The sequence below is a fragment of the Ahaetulla prasina genome, chromosome 4 (assembly GCF_028640845.1).
Source record: "Ahaetulla prasina isolate Xishuangbanna chromosome 4, ASM2864084v1, whole genome shotgun sequence".
NCBI classification, from domain to species: domain Eukaryota; kingdom Metazoa; phylum Chordata; class Lepidosauria; order Squamata; family Colubridae; genus Ahaetulla; species Ahaetulla prasina.
In genome coordinates, this window is record NC_080542.1 from 58,463,911 (window position 1) to 58,486,014 (window position 22,104).

The 22,104-nt window shown below is 37.2% G+C and overlaps 1 protein-coding gene across 1 annotated transcript in view; it reads right to left on the reverse strand.

Moving 5' to 3' along the window:
* The window catches only part of FRRS1L (ferric chelate reductase 1 like), a 32,756-nt gene extending 13,157 nt beyond the window's left edge, over positions 1-19,599 (reverse strand). Inside the window, exons 1-3 of the mRNA XM_058180851.1 lie at positions 19,296-19,599; positions 7,286-7,370; positions 4,622-4,678 (exon numbers count right to left, since the gene is read on the reverse strand). Of these exons, the coding sequence (XP_058036834.1) occupies positions 4,622-4,678; positions 7,286-7,370; positions 19,296-19,545 (392 nt within the window). The 5' untranslated portion in view covers positions 19,546-19,599. The remainder of the gene's footprint in view (positions 1-4,621; positions 4,679-7,285; positions 7,371-19,295) is intronic.
* Between the last annotated feature and the right edge of the window lie 2,505 nt (positions 19,600-22,104).

Here is a 22,104-nt window from a genome sequence, read left to right on the forward strand (position 1 = left end):
TTGTCAAAGAATGCAGTAAGGTTTATTTTCAGCAAACCCATGCACACTTCTAGTAATTGCCTTGATTGTTTTTAGGTGCTCATGAATCTTGATTATTGCTTCCAGGATTTCCCCAGATATTGATGTCTGTAGTTTCTTGGGTCCACGGTTTCTTGGGAGCTTCTGCAATAGCATTGACTGCCTATTTTCTGCTTTAACGGAAGAGTTAACAATTAACATTTGTTTTTCGCAGCCTTTTAAAAGAGAAAATTAAGTAGTATAATTTTCCCCATTTTTTTTTTTTACTTTGAGTAATATGAATGAATAACAATGGTGTTTGAGTTCATTCTCAGCATTAACTGTTTGGAAAGTTAATCTTTCCAAGCCCATCAATTACCTGAGAAAACCTGCAACTATGAAGTAATACCGAGCATTCACATTTCTTACCATGTTCTCCTTAGATAACGACAGCAATTGGGACTGGGATTGCAGTTGCTAAATGATGCAGTCATAAAGCAATACCATGTCATTGCATTGCTTAGCGACACTAATCCAGGCAGATCCAGTTGCTGGCATAACTTCAGGAGACATGATTTAAGTAGGAAGCAGTGAGAGTTCCAGGAAAGGAGGCTAGGCAAGGCCCTTGGAGGCCTGGCACAGACAGTATGTGAGTTGTGGGGCGGGGTTCTGCAATGCTGTGCAAACACAGGGAGATCAAAAGGAGGAGGATGTGGGTTAGTGAAAGCACAGGAAGGGTGAGGGAAGGAGGGTGATGGTTAATGGAAGAAGACTAAGCTGAGAGAAAATGAGGATGGATCTATGAAAGTTCAAGGAGGCCAAGGGAAGGTTGCAAATTACAATCATATGACATTGAATGCTGCAACAATTGCAAGTGTGAGCCAGTTACCAAACATCTGAATCATGATCATGTGACGTGGGAGCACACTGCAATGGTTGGAACTTGGAAGACCAGTCGTAAGTACTGGTCAACCCTGTTGCAACGTTGAATGGTCAACGTTGAGTGGTAGGTATGTTTGTATGTAGAAATTTTTGTCCAGCTGGAAGGGGGAATAAGAGAAGTCAGAAAAGTATGTTGTGTCTTATGTGGCATTTAGTTGTGACATCTACTTTGTCTTTATTGCCCTTTTTTTAATCAATAGGTAAATTTTATACTGCCTTATTTTTGGCAGATACTGTATGACGCTATTATTCTCAGCATGGCAACACTTTTGTGGCATGGCAACATCAGTTATACAAACATTGACTCATAGGTTTGACCAATGCTAAGTTAATGTTAAATAAATGTGACATTTGAAATAGCAACCAGATAGCATGCTATTTTAGACAGCCATGTCTCACACTTCTATTGCTATCTTCTGTTATGAAATATACTGTTATATATGTAATGAACATGTGGGTTATTTGGTTGTCTACTTTTGACATGTGTTTGCATTTTGTCACAGTCCATTATAAAGAGTCATTCACTGTACTGGTATTGGGATGTAATCTGTACAAAAATTGTGCAGTCTATAATTTTCAGCTGTAATAAACCTGCCTTCCATTGAGGACCTGTATACTGCACGAATCAAGAAGAGGGCCGTGAAAATATTTACAGATCCCTCGCATCCTGGACATAAACTGTTTCAACTCCTACCCTCAAAACGACGCTATAGAGCACTGCACACCAGAACAACTAGACACAAGAACAGTTTTTTCCCGAAGGCCATCACTCTGCTAAACAAATAATTCTATCAACACTGTCAAACTATTTACCGAATCTGCACTACTATTAATCTTCCCATAGTTCCCATCACCAATCTCTTTCCATTTATGACTGTATGACTATAACTTGTTGCTGTCAATCCTTATGATTTATATTGATATATTGACCATCAATTGTGTTGTAAATGTTGTACCTTGATGAACGTATCTTTTCTTTTATATACACTGAGAGCATATGCACCAAGACAAATTCCTTGTGTGTCCAATCACACTTGGCCAATAAAAAATTCTATTCTATTCTATTCTATTCTATTCTATTCTATTCTATTCTATTCTATTCTATTCTAATAAAGCACCTAGATTTCATACAAATGTGTCTAATTCCAAGATTTTCAGTTAATGCCAGTGCTAGTCATCTTGCATTTGGATTATTGAAACATGCTCTACACTGGGTTACTCTTGAGGAGCATTCAGAAGCTACAGCTAATGCAGATGTAGTGTCATAGACAGTTTCAGGAATTCCAAGAATGACCCATATAGTACCACTGCTCCACGAGTTGCACTGGCTGCCAGTTTGCTTCTGGATGCTATTCAGGATGTTGGTAATCTTCTTTAAAGCCCTTAATGACATGGTTCCAAATTATTTGAGGGACTGTTTTATCCCAGTGGGATTGGCTACTCCACCCATGCTGGCAGAGGAGGCATGCTGCAGGCCCTATTAGCTAGGCTAGGGTATTCCAGTAGGTGGGGTCCAGGAAAAGAGCCTTCTCTGCCATTGTTCCTGCCCTTTGAACGAGGTTGGCTCTAACCTTCCTGACCTTTCGCAAAAGTTTAAGACATGGCTCTGCCAGTTGGATTGAGGTTCCAATGGGGGGTGGGGTCTTCACATTGGAGATGGTTGACAGAGTAATAACAGGTCTCCCCTCCCCTCCTGTTCATCCTACTCCCTCCCACTCCATTTTTTAGATAAGGTTGACTTTTATATTTATTGTATGTTGTTTGTATTATGTATAGGCTTTGTGTAATTTTATTCTTTTAATATTGTAAACCATTCAGAGTTAACTTGTGGTAAAATGGGAGGCCAATAAATTTAATAAATATAAATATTTTTTGATAACATTGGCCCCAAAAACTAACTGAAGAGAAACAGTAGTATCAAGTGGAGTCTCTGTCTCCTATTTGAAAGCATTGCGGTTGCATCTAGTTGTTCACTGAGGGAAATAAAATGCTAAACTAAATTATTTATTTATTTATATGTTTGTATTCTACCTCACAAATAAGGCGGCTAACATATCTTCTTCCTCCTATTTTCCTTAAACAAATCTGTGAGGTAATTGGGCTGAGAGAGAATGACTGGCCCAAGGTCATCCAGCTGGCTTTCATGACTATGACAAAACTAGAACTCATAATCTCCCACTTCCTGGTACGGTGTTTTAACCAGTAGAACTGGCTATGGGATTTAACTAAACCCAGCAAGATTATTTTATGTAAAATAGGAATAACACAAATCTATTCATATTTGAGCCTATCAGAAGGAACACCCACCCATTTATTCTAGTCTTTTCACCTAGAAAAGATGACAAACCAGAACAAAACTTTGTTTAGGTTAATCCATCATACCTACAGAATCTTAGCAAGGATCCTTCTACCCATCCTCATCAAACTATTTCATATACACCAATAGCAGCCACTATAATTAAGTGAATATAATCAAGTGATTATATTCACTATAATCAAGTGAATCCATGATTGTCTGAAAGACCCAACTTGGTGTGTTAATTAACACATAAGCTAGAAACCAAAAGAAGATGAATTCTGATCCATATTAGGCATGAAGTCAGCTGAGTGGTCTTGAGACAGACTTTCTCTAATCCTGAGAAGCAGTCAAGGGAACTGCCACTTTTGAAATCATGCCAAAAAAACTTCAGGGACTTCTCCACCAATCTCCAGAAGTCAACTGTAATCCCCCACAAAAACCCCAATCTCCAGAAGTCAACAGTAATCCCCCACAAAAAGCCCCTGAACCCAAAACATTTCTGCCTTCTAAACAACTCCCTTCCTATGGCCATCTGACTCAAGCTCCTTCAAATCACTATTGAGCACAATAAATAAAGTAGTGTCAGTCTCTAGAGAGCAGCATCCAAAATGGCAAATATTCTGAAAGGGAAAGCACAAATTGAATCATCAATCAGTCACTTCACTAAATATTCTGAATGATTGGGTTGACAAAGAGCACAATTCTCTTCTGTAGCACAAGTCCTATGGTATAAATAGCTTAACTATAGGATAAATATCCGTGATGAGGTTTTCAAAGTACCCAAGTTTCCCTGGAGCAAACGGTTTAACAAAATAATTAATTTAAAAAAATAGCTGGAAGCATCCTGGTCACAGTTCCCCGTCATTTTTCTATTCCTGATGGAATGTTGTATGGAATCAATCTTGTGCAAAATGGCACCTGTGGAAAAGAAAAGGAGATATTGATAAGGTATCAAGCTGGAGGCAGTACCAGGAATTTAATTGCACCAATGCTTGTTTGGAAAGTGAAATATTTTGAGTGCCAAATGGTTTATTTTATAGAATAAGGAGAATAGTATAGTAATTGTGAATATACATACTCTTTCTTCCTTGAAGACTGTAGTAAAATACTTTGTGCCACAACTAAAGATTCCACTGAGTGCATTCAGCCTGTGGTCCAAGAAACATGTTCAGGAATACTGGATTGCTGTAGATTATGTAGACCCACTTGTTTTTCCAACTAAGGTCTTCCTGCTTGTAGAACTGAGTTCCTCCCCAATGCATGGAGAACATTATTAGGAAATAAAAGAGTATTAGACAAAAATGATCACAACAATAAGAAAATGAAAAATGTAAACATAGCACTTACACATTGCCACATATTTCCACCCCTTCCCTTCCTTACCTGCATGAGGCATATCCCACTGTCCCGCAGTTGTTGGAGTCTAGGAGAGGTTGGTGCCTGAAGTTCCAAGGTGAAGTAATTGTTAGGGTTCCAGGCAGAAATATTAGCTATGTATTCATGTACTGAAGCATACCAACTTTTCCTCAGTCATTAGTTTCCTTTTGTGAGCTCCAGTTGGTGTAATATATGATATACCATGTGATTTATATTATACATATCTCATGTTTATATGACTTTGCGTACTACCTGATGTAATCTCTTAAATGGTTAAGGACAGGTGTGGGTTTCTACTGGTTGGCCCGTTTGGGAGATGCTCTGTGCATGCACAAGAAGGTCTGTGCACTCGCAAAGCGAGCGCATGCACTACCGATAGCGAACCAGTAGCGCTGGGATTTGAATCCCATCTCTGGTCAAGGACTGTTTAAAGTTCCTGCATATATAAGGAGCATAGTTTTAATAAAGGAGATAATAAAAGAGTTTCAGTATATTCCATCTACACAAGATGAGGGATAGCTGCCATCCTGGCAGTATATTATTATATTTGTGTAAAAAGACTGTAAGTGTACCTATAGCATACACATGTACTCTAAAGTCATGAATCTAAAGCAGTTTTTTTCCTTGTTAGAGTATGCCTAATTAATTGGTTTGATTATACTATAGAGAGATCAGTAATTATATACGCAATATCTTCTTTCATAAAATTTATCATCTCTGGGGTTGCAATAATCCAAATAATGACTAGATAGAAAGAAATACATAAATATCTCTATTGTCACCTAGTATTTCTTGGAAAATTTGCAGCTCAGGTATGATAATCCTAGTTATCATTAGCTACAGCTGCTCCATGTCCCAAATTTTTACTTAAATTTTGTATTATGAAAATTTTTGTAAAGAACAACATTAAGATGTTGATCTCGCAGATCCTTAATAATGTTCTTTATAAAAACTATTAGATATTGCCTGATTTTTGACAGAGAATGTCCCACTCAAGATAAAACATGGTAACATTTAATATTCAGACTATAGATAAAGAAGAATAAAGAGAAAACAGTGAAAAGAAAATTAAGTTTAAACACATGCCAAAATAATATAGATGATTATTGGCTTAAAAGTAAACAACAGAGATCAAGACAACTATAGTTTGCAATCAAATTTAGTTTTATAATGATTTGATTGAAAAAAGCCATTTCAGTAAGATGACAGGAAACAATAAGATTTACAGAGCAAGCTTTCAAGTCAGACTCAAGTGAGAAGAAGTAATTATTAATTCTAGACCATTTAAGTAAGGATATACAAAACATATTTTGAGCTTAACATGGCCATTTTCAGTATTTCAATTTCAGGACAAGACAATGCTTCCAATGAAGCATTGTTCCAAAATGGGGCCAAAAGCAGGAGTTTTATTCCATGTTGTTTTTCTGTGTACCATACATTTATCCATAAAACAGTTCCACCTCTACTGTCACTGACATTGTTTTAAAATTATGTATTATCAGGAACTCTGAATTCTCCATGTCTTCGGATGAACACAGAATAACAGAATTGAAAAGAAAAAAATTGAGGGTCCCTGCCCAAGCAGAAGATCCCATACCATTCTGGACAAATGGCTGTTCGATTTTTTTTTTTTTTTTAAATCTCCAGTGATGGAGTACCCACAGTTTCAGTTTCTGGAGGCAAGCTGATTAATTGTTCTTGCTGTCAGGAAATTTTGCCTTAATTTTAGGTTGGATCTCTCTTTATTAATTTTCCATCAGTTACTTCTTATCTTGCCCTCAGGTGCTTTGGAGAATAATCCCCTCTTCTCTGTGACAGTCCTTCAAATATTGGAAAATTATTATCATGTCACTCTTAATCTTTCTCTTCATTAGATTAGATATATCCAGTTCCTACAACCATTCATCATATGATTTAGCCCCTTATCATCTTTGTTGTCCTTCTCTGCACTCTTTTTTAGTCTCAACATCTTTTTTGTATCATGGTGACCAAAAATGGATGCGGTGTTCTTTTTAAGCCAGGTTATACAAGTCAAAATATAAGCTGTGCGTGGGCTTTACAGATACTGTTCCTATGATGGTGAGTTCTCAACTGTCAATTTAAACACAATGTTACTTTATTTGTTGGTTGAACATTACAGTCAGTTTGCCAAAGGGAAACAGGGAAGAAGCTTTAACAACCCACAATTGCCGATATTTTGTAGTTTATAGGCTCTACTGAAATGACCCCACTGCTGTTGCTTCTTTGCTGAGCTAAGTACTATAGTTCTGTAGATAGACATTAACAAAAATTGTTTATTTTTATGTACATTTTTAAAAATTACTCAATCTTTGTGAATTTAGGACATACATCAAGCTAGCAAGGGTCTTGTTCCTATAGTTTCCTATGGAAAAACACTCAAAATTTCAAGTTTTTTGGTATCAAAATATAGTGCAAAGTGTTCTGTTTTTAGGAAGTTTTTTTTTTTTTAATCTATGCAGAACTCTATATCAGTTGTCTAAACAAATGAATTTCACAACTGGGAAACTTCATATGTACTCAGAGTTACAATAAGTTATTGCTAATAGGATATATTTATTGAAACAATTTATAGCGTGACCTTTTTCATAGGTCAGATTGGTTTTACTTAAAAAAGAAACAATTAACAAATTTTCATTGTATCATACTGACCTAAAGCATCCTTTTGTTTTTCCACAATCATCCGCTCGAATTTTTGCAAATGGATCTACTGGAGGAGCAGTCGGAAAAGGATAACCTTTAAGAATCAGAATCAAAATGTTAATTATTTAATACAATGCATTTTAATTTAATACTAAATGTTAATTTGTATGTATTTTATATATTAGTCAAATTTATATCCCACATTTTGTTTCTTACTAGAGTCAGCAATCACCCTACAAAGTGTCATATTCAGATGTTAAAATAAAAAGTGTTCTCATTTCCTCAGAGTCTACATGAAAGAACCATAGAATGGTAACGGGAAAAGACTTTTAAGTCATCATCCAATCCTCTGCTCTGTGTAGGATCTAAATTAAAATATTTATGAAATATGGTCAGTGTCTGTTTGTACACAACTAATAAACTATTTCATATTCCCCTCAAACCTAAGACTTTCTTGGCTCTATTTCTGCTCATACATCATTTTTCCATCAATTTTCTGACTACCACATTCTTCTTGATCAGATTATCTCTTTTTGAAAAAGCCAGAATTCAGAATTGTCTATACCAACGTGCTTTTTATACCACAGGACTGTTAAGAATTAGAGCTACAGACCCGCAGAAAGTGTTTGACATAGCTCTCAAAATAGAGCAGGACAGGTTGTTAGCAAGAGATCCTTTACATGAGGAAATTGGCTATTCAGCATTACCTGCCATTAGCTTTTTTCTTTGTTTTAATGACATACCAATCCCACTCCCCCTGCCACAATATTTGCTCTATAAGATGCACAGACATTTCCACCCACATTTTTTTGCTGGGGGAAGAGCGTCTTATAGTGTGAAAAATACAGTAAGTCTAAGTGCTATTGCTATTTCCAGTAATTCTACAGCTGCTGATCCTAATTGCTCAGCCAACAGAGATGCGTCCTGTAGCCCATTTTTCATCAGAAAACTGTTGGTAATCAGGTAATTGGCCAGTAGATGCCTGGTGCTATCCACTTTGCTGGATCTTTCATTATCAGGTAGCTTTTGCCAGATGTTAGCCACTCCTCAATCTCACCTTCTTGCAGTATGTTGTTAAACTGCTTGGCAAATATTTGGTGTACACTGGGTGTTGGCAATCCACAGCTCCAGAGCTACATGCGACTCTTTCATCCCTCTGCTGTGGCTTCCTGTTGCCCTGTTGCGGCAGATGGAGGTAAGAGCTGTCGCCCTGTCATGGCAGTGACGATGGCTAGAGCCTTAGTGCTGGAGGAAAGCACACCTACACTTGCCTTTACATGCCTTCGTCATGTACATTTGCTGTTGCTGCTTCTTGTAGTGCCTTCCGCAGTATTTGCGTTAGTCTGAAGTGCAGAAGCCCCTCCTTGCTACATTCATGGGGTTCTGTTTTCCTTCAAATGGGATACAATGTATCCATTTGTGGAATGCTCTTCTCAGCTCACCTGAAGCTATTTTACTCAGCTGAGAGGCATATTTCCACCCCTCTTCCTGCCTTTGCAAATGGTTCTTTTCTTTGAAGCTTTCATGCATTGTTTTAGTTCCTGCCTGAGAGCAGGAAAGCTGCTTTTTTTCTTTTCCTGGAGACATAGAATAAGGGGGGGGGTGTGTAGGAGTCATGATTCCCATCCCTAAAGCCTGTGGTTTATTTCTAAAATCCTGTTTCCTCACTGGATATTGACCTTTCGTTGGAAGTACAAACGAAGTATAGATTCAACCATAGTCTGTTAGTCCTTTGTGAAGATTAGCCCAATTTTAGGGAATCATTATTGCTAAACAATGAGAAGGGCTGACAGTGGTGAGCTAAAATAAGGAAGCATGGAATACTTTTTCTTTTCTAACTTTGATGGAGAAACATAAAAATTTCAAATTGTGGTTTAATGTTGCCTTTTTATGAATTTGTCATTCCCATTGGGAGTTATATTTTGCAACTCCGAATTGTTTGTTGTGAGAGATTGAAATCTTCCACTTCATTTTAACTGAAATTGCCCAAAATATACCTGACTTTGTTTTAAAAATTTATTTCTTGACCACAAGAGGGACCCAAAGACTAGTGATAAAGAATTAAACAGAAGATAAACAATTCCAAAAGAACTTAAACATCTTGGAGGAATATTCTGACAAAATAATTCATTTTATAGACAGCCTATGCTCTAAATATGTTACAAAAGAGGAACAAAATACTCTAGTAATTGGAAGAAAGACTGATAATCTAGCAATGCTATCAAGTATAGAAAGTTTCAAATCACTGAGGTTACTATACAAATATTTGATATCATAAGGGACTCAATTGTTTTTTTCAATATAGATCAATATAGATCTGACAGTAACAGTGTCTACTATGAAGATGGTTTAATTACAACTCTCCCAATACAACTGAAAGAAGAACTGCAAACAAGACTACAAGCCACAAGAGAACATGGTTTTCTACTTCAAAATCGAAATTGATAATGCTGATGATATATGTTTTGAAAGCCATTATCTGAGAATCTCTTAAGAAAAATAGTTTATATTCATGCAATAGACATTCTAAAGAAGAAAGATTGCATAAGCACATGCTGGAGAGAGTGACTAAAATTCAAAAGGCTAATTGGTATCAGGTATCTTATTGGTTCAATATATATAAAATTAAAAGAAAGATTTAACTCATTGATTTGTACTTTAAAAGGTGGATTTGAAAATGGATAAATAAGTTATTCTTAAAGTATTCTCAAAATATTATCAAAATTGATTATTTATGTTTAAGAAGAAGAGGGAAAGGAAGAAGATCGATTTTTTGTTTTGTTTTCCATAATGTTTGCGCAATGGGAAATTAATAATGAATGAATATGAGAGAAAAACCTCCTTTTTAAAATGAAAATAATTCTAAATGTATTAGAATTAATTGTAACTGCAAAGAAGATGGTTTTTAAGAAACGTTTAGAGTTTCTTTAAAGTTGGTCAAAGCAGTTGAAAGAATATTATAAATTTTATCATTATAGATGATCCTGCAGAAAATCTAATAGGTAAGTATAATAAAATTTCCATTTCTCTACATGTTAAGAAAATTGGTTGCCTATAAGGAAAACCAGAATAAAATGCTTTATTGTTTAAAGCTGGCTAAAATGTACCCAAACCTAAGCCCCAAGTGCTGGAAATGCAACCAGCAACAAGGTACCTTCTTCCATGCCTGGTGGTTATGCCCCTAAACCTAAAAGTATTGGACCAAAATACAAGATTGGCTACAAGATTTAATAAATTGCCAAATTGAGTTAAATCTGGAAACATTTCTCCTGGGAATATAAAAAACTAAATCTGATTAAAAAAATAAGATACCTGATCCTACATATACTAACAGCAGCAAGAATTGCGTTCGCGCAATATTGGAAGGAACATAACTTACCACCAGAAGAATTGATTATCCAGAAAATATTTGAATGTGCCGAAATGAATAAACTAACCTTAGAATTAAAAGAAAAAGATGATTCAGAATATTATGCGGTTTGGGAAAAATGGTATAGGTGGATAGACAACAGAAACAAAAATAGGAAATATTCATAAGGAAGCTGAGGATGTATATATATGTATATAATGTAGATTTTACTTGAACTGTTAATCCAAAGTATATAAAAATGGCTGACTATTTATTAGAGTTATGGAAAAGAAAAACTACAATAAAAATTATTTATTAAAAAAAACCATTTCTCACAATGGGAAAAATGGATTCGGCTGAGATGATAAGATCATTTCAGACAAAGAGAACAGTGTATTTAGTCCTCTTCTATTAGGAAATCATTTCTGGTTTTTATGCTCAAAATAGAAAAAATGGGATTTAAATTTTAGTTTGAAGAGTTCATAATTGTGGTGTTATAGAAATGGATTGTAATATCTAAATGGAAGGCAAAATGTTGAGGCTGAAGATGTATTTAATACAGTGTAATAGTGGTCCATATTACCCTGTTGTCTTGGAATTAGGCAGAAATCAATGCTTTTTTTTTCTTCCCCCTTTATACCTTGCATCCCTCACCCCCATTTTAATCTTGATTTTCATTGCATTGTATAGTATAATACATTTTCAATAAAAGCTTTAAAAAAGATTCCATGAAATATCTGGGTTTGCATTTTACAGACAATAGTTAAGAAATATATCAAGACAATTAATAAAAATGTAACATTTTCTTGATTATGACAAATTGTAATTAAGGCAAATGTATTAAAAAACTACTTTCAAAAGGTACCAATTCAGATTCTAGAATTTTTTTTAACAAATTTTAATATTGACTTTTTATGTCAATATTACTATAGTAAGAAAGTGAAATAAAATACATTCAAGATACTCCTTGAACTACAATGGCAATTGGGACTGGGATTTCCATCACTAAGCAAGGTGCTCCCTCCTGTCCCATCTTTTAATCATAACCTGGATTTTTATTGACATTTATTCTCTCTCTTGTGTGTGTGTGTGTGTGTGTACTGCTCAAAAAAATAAAGGGAACACCCACACAACACAATGTACTGTATTTAATAAGAATATTTCATTCCTTCAGATCTAGGATGTCTTACAGTATACAGTAAAGGGAACACACATATAATGTAAGACATCCTAGATCTGATGGAATGAAATATTCTTATTAAATACAATACATTGTGTTGTGTGGGTGTTCCCTTTATTTTTTTGAGCAGTGTATATATACTGCATATAGTCTTATTGCTTTTAATGTTGTAATCTGCCAAGAATCACTTTGCAGCGAGATGGCTGGCAAACAGATTTAATAAATAAAGGGAGCACAGAAGGGCTGGGGGAAAGTGCGCGCAGATGGGGGAGACTTTCCTAAGATACTTGCCATCTGTCCTCTCAGCTTTCCCACAGATTTACTTGTTGAAAAGCCAACAGGAAAAGTCACAAATGGCAATCACATGACCACAGGATTTTGCAACCTCATAAGTGTAAGCCAACTTGTCAAGTGCCCAGATTGCAATCACATCCCTGAGTGGGTGCTAGGGTATCATCATAATTTTGAATGTTCACAGAATGAGTGATCATTAATTGAGGACTACCTATATGCAGATAATCCACTCAGATTCCATGAATAGACTAAAGACACACAGGAAGAATTAATTGATGAAGTCCAGACGATATCATAGTTAATGCATTTAAAAATGCTGGAAGAATAAAACCTTACCTCAAAAATGAAGGATAGCTTCGATGAAAAATGACAAAAATATCTGACAAACTCAAATATGACAAGGAAATATAACAAATTTTAAAAAGCAATGATAGAATACATGGTAAAATGTAAAGAAATAGTCACAAAATTTCAACTGGAAAAATTATAGAATTTTTCTATAATTTTTAGAAAAATCTATAGAATGTAGCCCAAGTTACAACTTAAGAGAAAACTAGTGTAAAAATATTTTATCTATGACTGTACCAATAATTGCCACAATAGGCAAATTGTATTTCAAGTGTTATAAATGCCAGGAAAGAGAGTGATTTCACATAGTGGATGTAAAAGAATCAAATATACTGAAAAGAAATATACAACACTATTCAGAAAATTTTAGATATCAAATTCAAAATGAAACCATAATTCTTACCAGGCATAATTTTAAAACAGAGTTCCCCAATGTTTCTGGCTTTGCAGCCTAGCAGGGGAGGAGAGGGGATGGTTCCACATGAGCAGCAAGTGTATATGTGCGCATGGAGTTCAAATTTGCAGAAGTGGCATGCGTAGGCACCTGCCATTCACTTAAATGGAGACTGTGTGCACTCACCCACTGCTCACGCAAGTGAGGATATGTGTGCACATGTGTCCGCTTGTTGGCTGTTCCCACGGCCCAGTTGCAGCCCCCCCTCCCCATGGCCCCCTAGCAGACCATGGACCACTGATTGGGGTTCCCTGTTCAAAAACATTTTTTTTTAAATTGCAATTTACTAAAATTAATTAATTAATTAATTAATTTATTTATTTATTTATTTATTCCAATTTCTATACTGCCCTTCTCCCAAAGGACTCAGGGCGGTTTACAGCCAGATAAAAACAACAGATATAAAAATTAAAAACGAATTTAAAAGACTAATACGAAATTGGCTGAAAAATATAAAACAAATAAAACCCCCATTAAAAACTATTAGGCCAGTCCTGCGCAATGGAATAAAAACGTCTTCAGCTTGCACCGAAAGGTCCGGAGGTCAGGGAGTTGGCATAGCCCTGGAGGCGGCTCGTTCCATAGGGCTGGAGCCCCCACAGAGAAGGCCCTCCCTCTGGGGGCCACCAGTCGACATTGTCTGGCTGACGGCACCCTGAGGAGGCCCTCTCTATGGGAGTGCACTGGTCAATGGGAGGCCACTGGTAGCAGCAGGCGGTCCCGTAAATAACCCGGTCCAATGCCATGGAGCGCTTTAAAGGTGATAACTAACACCTTGAATTGCACCCGGAAGACCACCAGAAGCCAGTGCAGCCTGCGCAGGAGAGCTGTTATATGGGAGCTTCGAATCACTCCCTCTATCACCCGCGTGGCTGCATTCCGGGTGGTCTTCAAGGGGATCCCCATGTAGAGAGCGTTGCAGTAGTCCAGGCGGGAAGTGAGAGGGTGTGAGTGACTGTGCATAGGGAATCCCGATCCAAGAAGGGACGCAACTGGCGTATCAGGCGGACCTGATAAAAAGCTCCTCTGGCGACGGCCGTCATATGCTCTTCTAACCACAGCCGTGCATCCAGAAGGATGCCTAGATTGCGGACCTTCTCCATGGGGGCCAATAACTCGCCTCCCACAGTCAGCGATGGAATCAGTTGATTGATTGTACCGGGATGCCGGTATCCACAGCCACTCGGTCTTGGAAGGGTTGAGTCGGAGCCTGTTTTCCCCATCCAAAATACATGATCATAGTCTTGAGGATAATAAATTTAGCACAAAATTGGAAAAGATATACTGTAAATTATTGATGACATCAGATTGATGATGTAAATCTGGAGAATTAACAGCATATATTCACAACAGAAGTCTAACCAAATGTCAGAAAGAATGGCTTCCATATATGTTATTCAGTGAGGCAAATATAGCGTATAGTTTTTAAGGGAGAAAAGAACCAATTAAAGAACTAAAATCAGAATTACACATAAAAAAAAAATTATAAGTATTGTATATTAATCAGAACATCAGAAGTTTTATGCTGCCTAAAGTTCTTATAAATACTTGTGGCATCAACACTGCAGGAATAGTATCAGGAAAAACATAAACACAGACCAGAAACCAGTAATATGCAAAAATGGAGCTGTTTTATGCAAACTCAGCTTATTGCATTGCTGGTAGTTCATACAAAATCAGAAATGTAGAATCTGCCCTCTATTTCATCTCTGTCTTGCAAATGTATATTAAAGATAATGGAGGATTTCAACTATTCTGACATCAAATGAAAACAAAACTTTATAGGGGCTGGGGAGGCAATTGGCTTTTAGCATATCTTGCAGAAAATTTCATCACCCAAAAGTGGAGCAATGTATTAAGGTTTGGTGGACCAGCAGTGAGGGGGGAGTAGAGCGGATGATTCCATGCAAGTGGCAGGCATGCATGCAGTTTGCACAAGTGAAGCTGCACATACACACTCACCCGTTGCTTGAGTGGCCTGGTTCTGAATGGGCCATGGCCTGGGGGTTGGGGACCGCTGAATTAAGGGATCAATTATACTGAATTTAATGGACTAAGGGGGAGTAATAATTAATGGAATGGAACTTGAAGTGACCTTGGGAGGGAATGATAATTGGATCCACAAAGTACTGGCCAGAAGAAGTTAAGGCAGTCAGATTTGTGTCCTAGATTTCAAGGGAGTTGACTTTAATAAACTAGGAGAAAACTACAAAAGTTTCCATGGATTAAAATCTTGTAACAGAAAAAAATTGAGGCGCATTGGGAAATTCTGAAAAATGATATAATTAAGGCCCAAATGCACACAGTAGTAAAGAGGAAGAAAAAAGGGAGCTATCTCATGAAACCAGTGTGATTGTATATTTTTCTAACAGACTGGAAAATAAAAGGGAAAATTTTTAACAATTGAAAAACAGCATACAGCAGGACAAGAGCATTTGAGAATAGGCCAAACCTATAATGATAAACTGAGTAAAGTTTTGATTCAGAATAATCTGAATCTTGCAATAAATATCTAAAAACTCTAAAATGATTACACACACACACACATATAACAGGAGAAGAATCAGTAAACTGTTGGTCAATTAGTTAAAGAAAGATGGTGAGATGATTATGGGCATCAAAAAACAGGCTGAACAGCTTAATTCCTATTTTACATCTGAAGTAAGCAAATTATCAGGGCCAGATTACATCCCTGTGAGTTAAATCACTGATTACATCCCTGTGAGTTAATCTCAGAATCACTGACTGTAATCTTCAAAAACTCCTTGAGTGCCAGAGAAATGCCAAAAAATTGGAAATGCCAAAAAAACCATCCATCCATCCATCCATCCATCTTGTTGGCCAGAACATGGTAATTACAAGAAGTGAGTAAGAATTTGTTAAAAATATGTTGTGACAGGCAAATAGTTTTCTTTTGCATTTTTACAAAATGACTAGATTACTAGACCAAGAGAATGTTATGGATATACTTAGGTTTCAGTGAGACATTTGATAAAGTTGACTATAGCCACATTTCTGATAAAATTGAATAATGCAAGATAAATGATCCTATTCCCAAATGATTTGGACCTGCTAAACAACTGTATCTTATAAAGGTTCTTTGTCAACATGAAGAGAAGCATCCAATGATACTTCCAAGTGAAGTATTTGGGGGGTACAGAACACATATATAAGCCAAAATGGACAAGGATTTAGTAAGAAAATACCTCTCCACCCTGGATGAATATAAATCATCTGGGCCAGATAGCTTACATCCCAGGATTTTGAGGGAGCTGGCAAGTGTAATACTGGAGACACTGAATGTAATATTATAAAGCTACATAGCACAGGGGAAATACCAGAGGATTGGAAAAAGTCTGATACCATACAAAAGTGTGGTTTTACTTTTTTTGAGAAGTTCAAATTCTCTGCCCTGGAATTTTTGCCTGTGGAATCCAACAACAGTTGTTGAAATTGGCTCTTCTAAAATTTTATTTATTTATTTATTTATTTATTTAATTAAACTTTTATACCGCCCTTCTCCTGAAGGACTCAGGGCGGTGTACAGCCTACATTAAAACAATTAATATACACACTAAAATAACAATTAAAAAACTTATTCAATAAAGGCCGAAATTAAAACCGTCCAATTGACCATATAAAATACCCAATAAAATATTAAAATTGGAAAATTTAAAATTTAAAGATTTAACAATCAGGCCAGTCCCACTTGGATAAATAAATAAGTTTTCAATTCCCGGCGAAAGGTCCGAAGGTCGGACAATTGGCGTAAACCGGGGGGAAGTTCGTTCCAGAGAGTAGGTGCTCCCACAGAGAAGGCCTTTCCCCTGGGGGTCGCCAGCTGACACTGCTTGGCGGACAGCACCCTGAGAAGACCCTCTCTGTGAGAGCGCACGGGTCGGTGGGAGGCATGTGGTAACAGCAGGCGGTCCCGTAAGTACCCGGGCCCTAAGCCATGGAGCGCTTTAAAGGTGGTAACCAAAACCTTGAAGCGCACCTGGAAGACCACAGGTAGCCAGTGCAGACTGCGCAGGAGTGGTGTTACTCGGGAGCAACGTGGTGCTCCCTCAATCACCCGCGCAGCTGCATTCTGGACTAGCTAGAGTCTCCGAGTGCACTTCAGGGGTAGCCCCATGTAGAGAGCATTGCAATAATCCAGACGAGAAGTGACGAGAGCATGAGTGACCGTGCATAAGGCATCCCGATCAAGAAAGGGGCGCAACTGGCGGACCAGGCGAACCTGGTAAAAAGCTCTCCTGGAAACGGCCGCCAAGTGATCTTCAAACGACAGCCGTCCATCCAGGAGAACGCCCAAGTTGCGCACTCTTTCCGTTGGGGCCAATGACTCGCCCCCAACAGTCAGCCGCGGTTGCAGCTGACTGTACCGGGATGCCGGCATCCACAGCCACTCCGTCTTGGATGGATTGAGTCTGAGTCTGTTTCTTCCCATCCAGACCCGTACGACACGTACGACTATGCTAGAATTTCAATTTCTATTGTATCTTGAAACTCAGGATTACGTGATTGCTTCTGCCAAAAGTTCCAACTACTTCTACATCTTCAACCAACTTTTTTCTGTTGATTAGAATGGAATCACCTTGTATGTTATGCCATTTTTTAGGAAAATCACTTTGTATCTTATGAAAACTTTTAGAAAAAGAATCACTCAGGAAGATCTAAGGAGCTTTGGGGGTGACCCTGCAGAACTAGTTTCACAACAGATATCTATGTTATTGAAGTATCCATTATATTATATCTTTATTAATAGAAAAGAGTATTGTATCCTGAATAAAAGTAAAAGATGTGTCTTTGCAAAGGAAAAAAACATCAGATTGGGTATCAATAGGATATATTTTCAGTGCTTTCCAAGGTTGGACTTGATCATTTATGGGTACTTTGTTCATGGAGAATTGAGAATAGCTGAAAACGAAACTTTTATCTACAATGTATCAAATGCTTTCCTGGCAGCCTGATTTCCTGAAGGTTAAGGCTATTGGCAATTTATTTGCCATTAAATTCAAAAAATCAAATTTAAAATACAAGAAAACTTATGTTTTCTGTTCAATAGTACTACAAAAATCACTTTGCAAGTATGACAAAGTCCATCTGTGTGGCCCTCAGAATACATATGGGCCAGTATGGAAAAAGTTATTCTGAAGCCTGAGTATATTCATGTTTATCCTATGCAAGCTAGAATCTTTAATTTAGACCTTGCGAGCCAGAATACACATAGTCCCTGACTTACATCAGTTCATTTCTAAGTTACAATGGCACTGAAAAAGTAACTTTTGACCTCTGTTCACACTTACAATCATTGCATCATCTTCATGATCAAAATTCAGATACTTGGCAAATGACTCATAACAACCATGTTACTAATTTTAACAACTGCAGGGATCCACGTAATAATTATGGCAAGAAAAGTTATGAGGCAAAATTCACAATGTCTCACTTATTAACAGAAATTTTAGGCTCAATTGTGATCGTAAGGGGAGAACTAGCCTATACCACACTACAGAAGCCACATCTCTGGTATACTCAGACTTAACCAATAAATAGCAAAAGTTTTCCTATCTGGCAAGATGGCCCGATTTTATCACTTCCCTTTTGGACTTAAATTTATGAATACAGAAAAAATCCAGATCTTTAATTGGTCAAAAAGAATTGCACAATCTTCCCATTAAACCTTTTTCACCCCAAGTACACTGCAATTATTAATAATTTGAACATAATGGCTTTCCTTTTATTTAGAGCAAGCAAACTTAAATCCTTCAGAACCATACTGAATGAAGTAGGCACAGATGATTAGTTTCACCTAATGCTTATAACTTATACTCTGCATATATCTCACATTTTAATTTTTTTAAGCGGATGCATGTTATTATAACAAAACAGTTCTGCTTAACCCACCCTGGATTTTCAGATTCAGAGAATATTCTTAGGATAACAATATGCCTGCATTCCAACAGCCTCTGTTTCCATGGTAGCCACTAGAAATTGAGAGTCTGAGGAAAGGAATCGAGTAGAGGAAACGGTAAATTGTCAGAAAATCATTTTCTTTTCTTCACTCCGGGAAACCAATTTATCTCAAATGGAGGAAACTTCGCCACCATATATTATACCTTATTTGTTGAATCGAACATATTTATCCCATTTTATCTCACCCCTTCCCCAAAACAGTCAAGGATTACCAAAAGGCAAGACAGAATTTTGATCATGTACGGAGTGCCCTTCCCCCGTTTCAGCCGGTGGCTGATAATGCCACAATTCCCTTTTTAACAGCAACAGAGACGCAGCCCGTTGCGTCCAGTAAAATTAGGTAACCTCAATTTTTCCCTTCAACCTTCCCTCTGAAGCGCTTCTAGATCCTTGCTCTATTTGGATAGGTTCTCACCCTCGTCGGAGAGGAAGCGGGTATCGTAAAACTCGCTGGCGAAAGTGCCATATGAGGAATCGTGAGGTTGATGCTTCTCATCGGGCTGATTCCCTTTCGCATCTGTTTCGCGGCCTTGTATAGATCTTGTCTCCCTGCCGGGGTTCTCGTCCGCAGCGATGGCCCAAGAGGAAGCAGCGGAAGCAGCCACAAGCAGCATCCAAAAGCTGCACCAGTGCAGCCAGGACAAGATTGCTGCAAATGCGGCCATGGCGGCAGTTCTTAAGCCCGATAGAGTTCTTGCGCGTCGCCACCGCCTCTTCTGCTCTTCTACTCCACCCTTTGCAAGACTTCAGCCGAACTACTACTGTATTAGCATCAGATCTTGCTGTCATAACCCACTTTCAGCTACAAAGGATGACCTTTTTTTTTTTTTGCAAAACACTTCCTAATTATTACGTGAATATCTACATGGGTATGGCTATGTACTTATTGGTAGTCGAGATGATTGGACATTGCTGAAATAGATGCAATGCAACCAAATGAACAGCCGAGGAAGACATATTTGTGATTGAAACCATGCTTCCCTTGAAGGGAGTAGCAGGCACAGAAATGGGAGGCTAAAAGCGATACTGAAGTACACCTGTCTATATTCCATGAGAAGCAGCCAAATACAGTACATAGTTTAATGCATATTTGATATTAATTCATGAGTATCTCTCTTTTTTAATCCAAAGAAAGTAAGTTATCCAAGTCACTCATCTAATTTATTATTTGTCCTGTTTAGCTATTGAGAAATCAGCTGGTTTTATTTGTATTATCTTTCTTGTATCTTGTCTTTTTAAATTCATATCCAAAATTCCCTGATTCTCAGTTGTATTCTCTTCCATCTCCTCTTTTAAACTTATGTTTATAGTAGATCTTAAGAGAAATTTCTGAGTGCACTGCTGCCAAATATCCCTGAATTCTTCCAAAGTTAACATACTTTTCTCCATTCTGTATTATTGGATCTCTTGTCCCTTAATTATATCTTTAGTTATTTCTGCTTGCTTCTAGTATCCATTCTTTCAAGTCTCCTCTTATTATGTTTTTCTACATTTTCCACATTTTTCTATATTAATATTTCTTACTCATGCCTTTAAAATCTTCATATATTTTAACAGGATTTTAAACAACCCATGGAAAGGAGTCTTATAATTAGTTTTAAATTTTTATTTCTGATCCATCTAGCCTTTTAGGTGTTTATAACTTTCCAAAATCAATGATCTAATTACTCTTTTACCTGTTTACTTCAGAATAAATTTTAAATGTTTTTCTAAATGTTGAGTGGGATGAAACGTGCCGTTCTGCAGTTCTCAATATCCAAAAAGCAATTAAACAAGCTATTTCCAGAAATAATTAAGAAAGTGTCTACTTGAATACTCCAAACTACTGCCTGACTAGGTGGTTCAGTGGCTAAGACACTGAGCTTGTCGATCAGAAAGGTTGGCTCAAATCCCTAGTACAGGTCTCCTGCATGAGCAGGGGGTTGGACTAGATGACCTACAAGGTTCCTTACAACTCTGTTACTGTAAAAAGAGGAAATACAGTTTCGGCAAAGTGACTTTTTATTGGCTCCCAGAATTCTAAAATCTGCTGAGACCATTGTTTTACAGTCTCCTCCCCTTTATCCAAAGAGGAATCTTGAAGCACTAATATGTTTGCTGGTTCCTGGTTTTACCACAAAAGTTATCTTCAGTTCACCATTACTTCTCCAGGAGTTTATATTTTTATGTATACTTGTATGTTCTGAATGATCCTCATGTTCCTTAGGTTTAACGAACTTTAAATCTATCAAAATAAATACCCAGCTTTGCTAATGCATAAATCTAGCCACGTTGGCAGTTTAAAGTGCTAAATCAGACAAAACAGAATTATATTGCTGTTTGGATTTTCATCTGTCAGATTTACTGCATTTTATTTAATATTCTGAATAGTCATGTCTAATGTGTTGTATGTAATATATTTGAGATTAAACAGAATAGGAAAAAAACAGATATCCTTTCATTTATTTGAAAAAAATTGTATACAACCCAATACAGTGCTTTGGATTCAAAGGCAGAAAGGTGCTTCAGAGTATCTAGACAAAAGTACTATTTGAAGCTCCTTAAATCAAACATGATTTTTCCATGATTACATAGTTAATTTAAGAAGCTGGCACTAGTTCTTCATTTGTACTGCACACATATTGGTGAAGCACATTTTGCCTTCAAATCCAAAGTATTTAAGAGCTCAAGTGAATATGGTTTAGTTCAGTGGTAGTCAATCTGGTCCCTACCTCCCACTAGTGTGGGTTCCAGCTTTCATGGTGGGCGGTAGGGAATTTTGTCCAATACTGAAGCACTTTCCTTTTTTTAAAATTTAACTGACTTTTTAAAAAAATTTCATAGCATTATTTAAAAACATTTTCATTAGGTTTTCATAAAATTCCCTGTGACAATTTAAATTTCTGAAAATATACTATTTGTATTGCCCACGCATAAGTTTAGTTCACGTTATGTAAGTGAAACTAAATGGCGCTATAGTGCGACCGCAAACAAAAGAGCCTCGTCCCAGAATAGCTCACGCATCTCCCCCCACACCACCCAGCTGTAACAGACAAGCAGAGTGGGTAGCCAGCACCCCCCCCAAAACCCAATCCATGATGCGCGAGAGGCATGCGCAGACGATGATACACTTAATGAATCACCATTACTGTGGAACCAGTGGGCGGTTAGAAAATTTTACTACTAACAGAAATACAAAAGTGGGCAGTAGGTATAAAAAGGTTGACTATCCCTGGTTTAGTTGG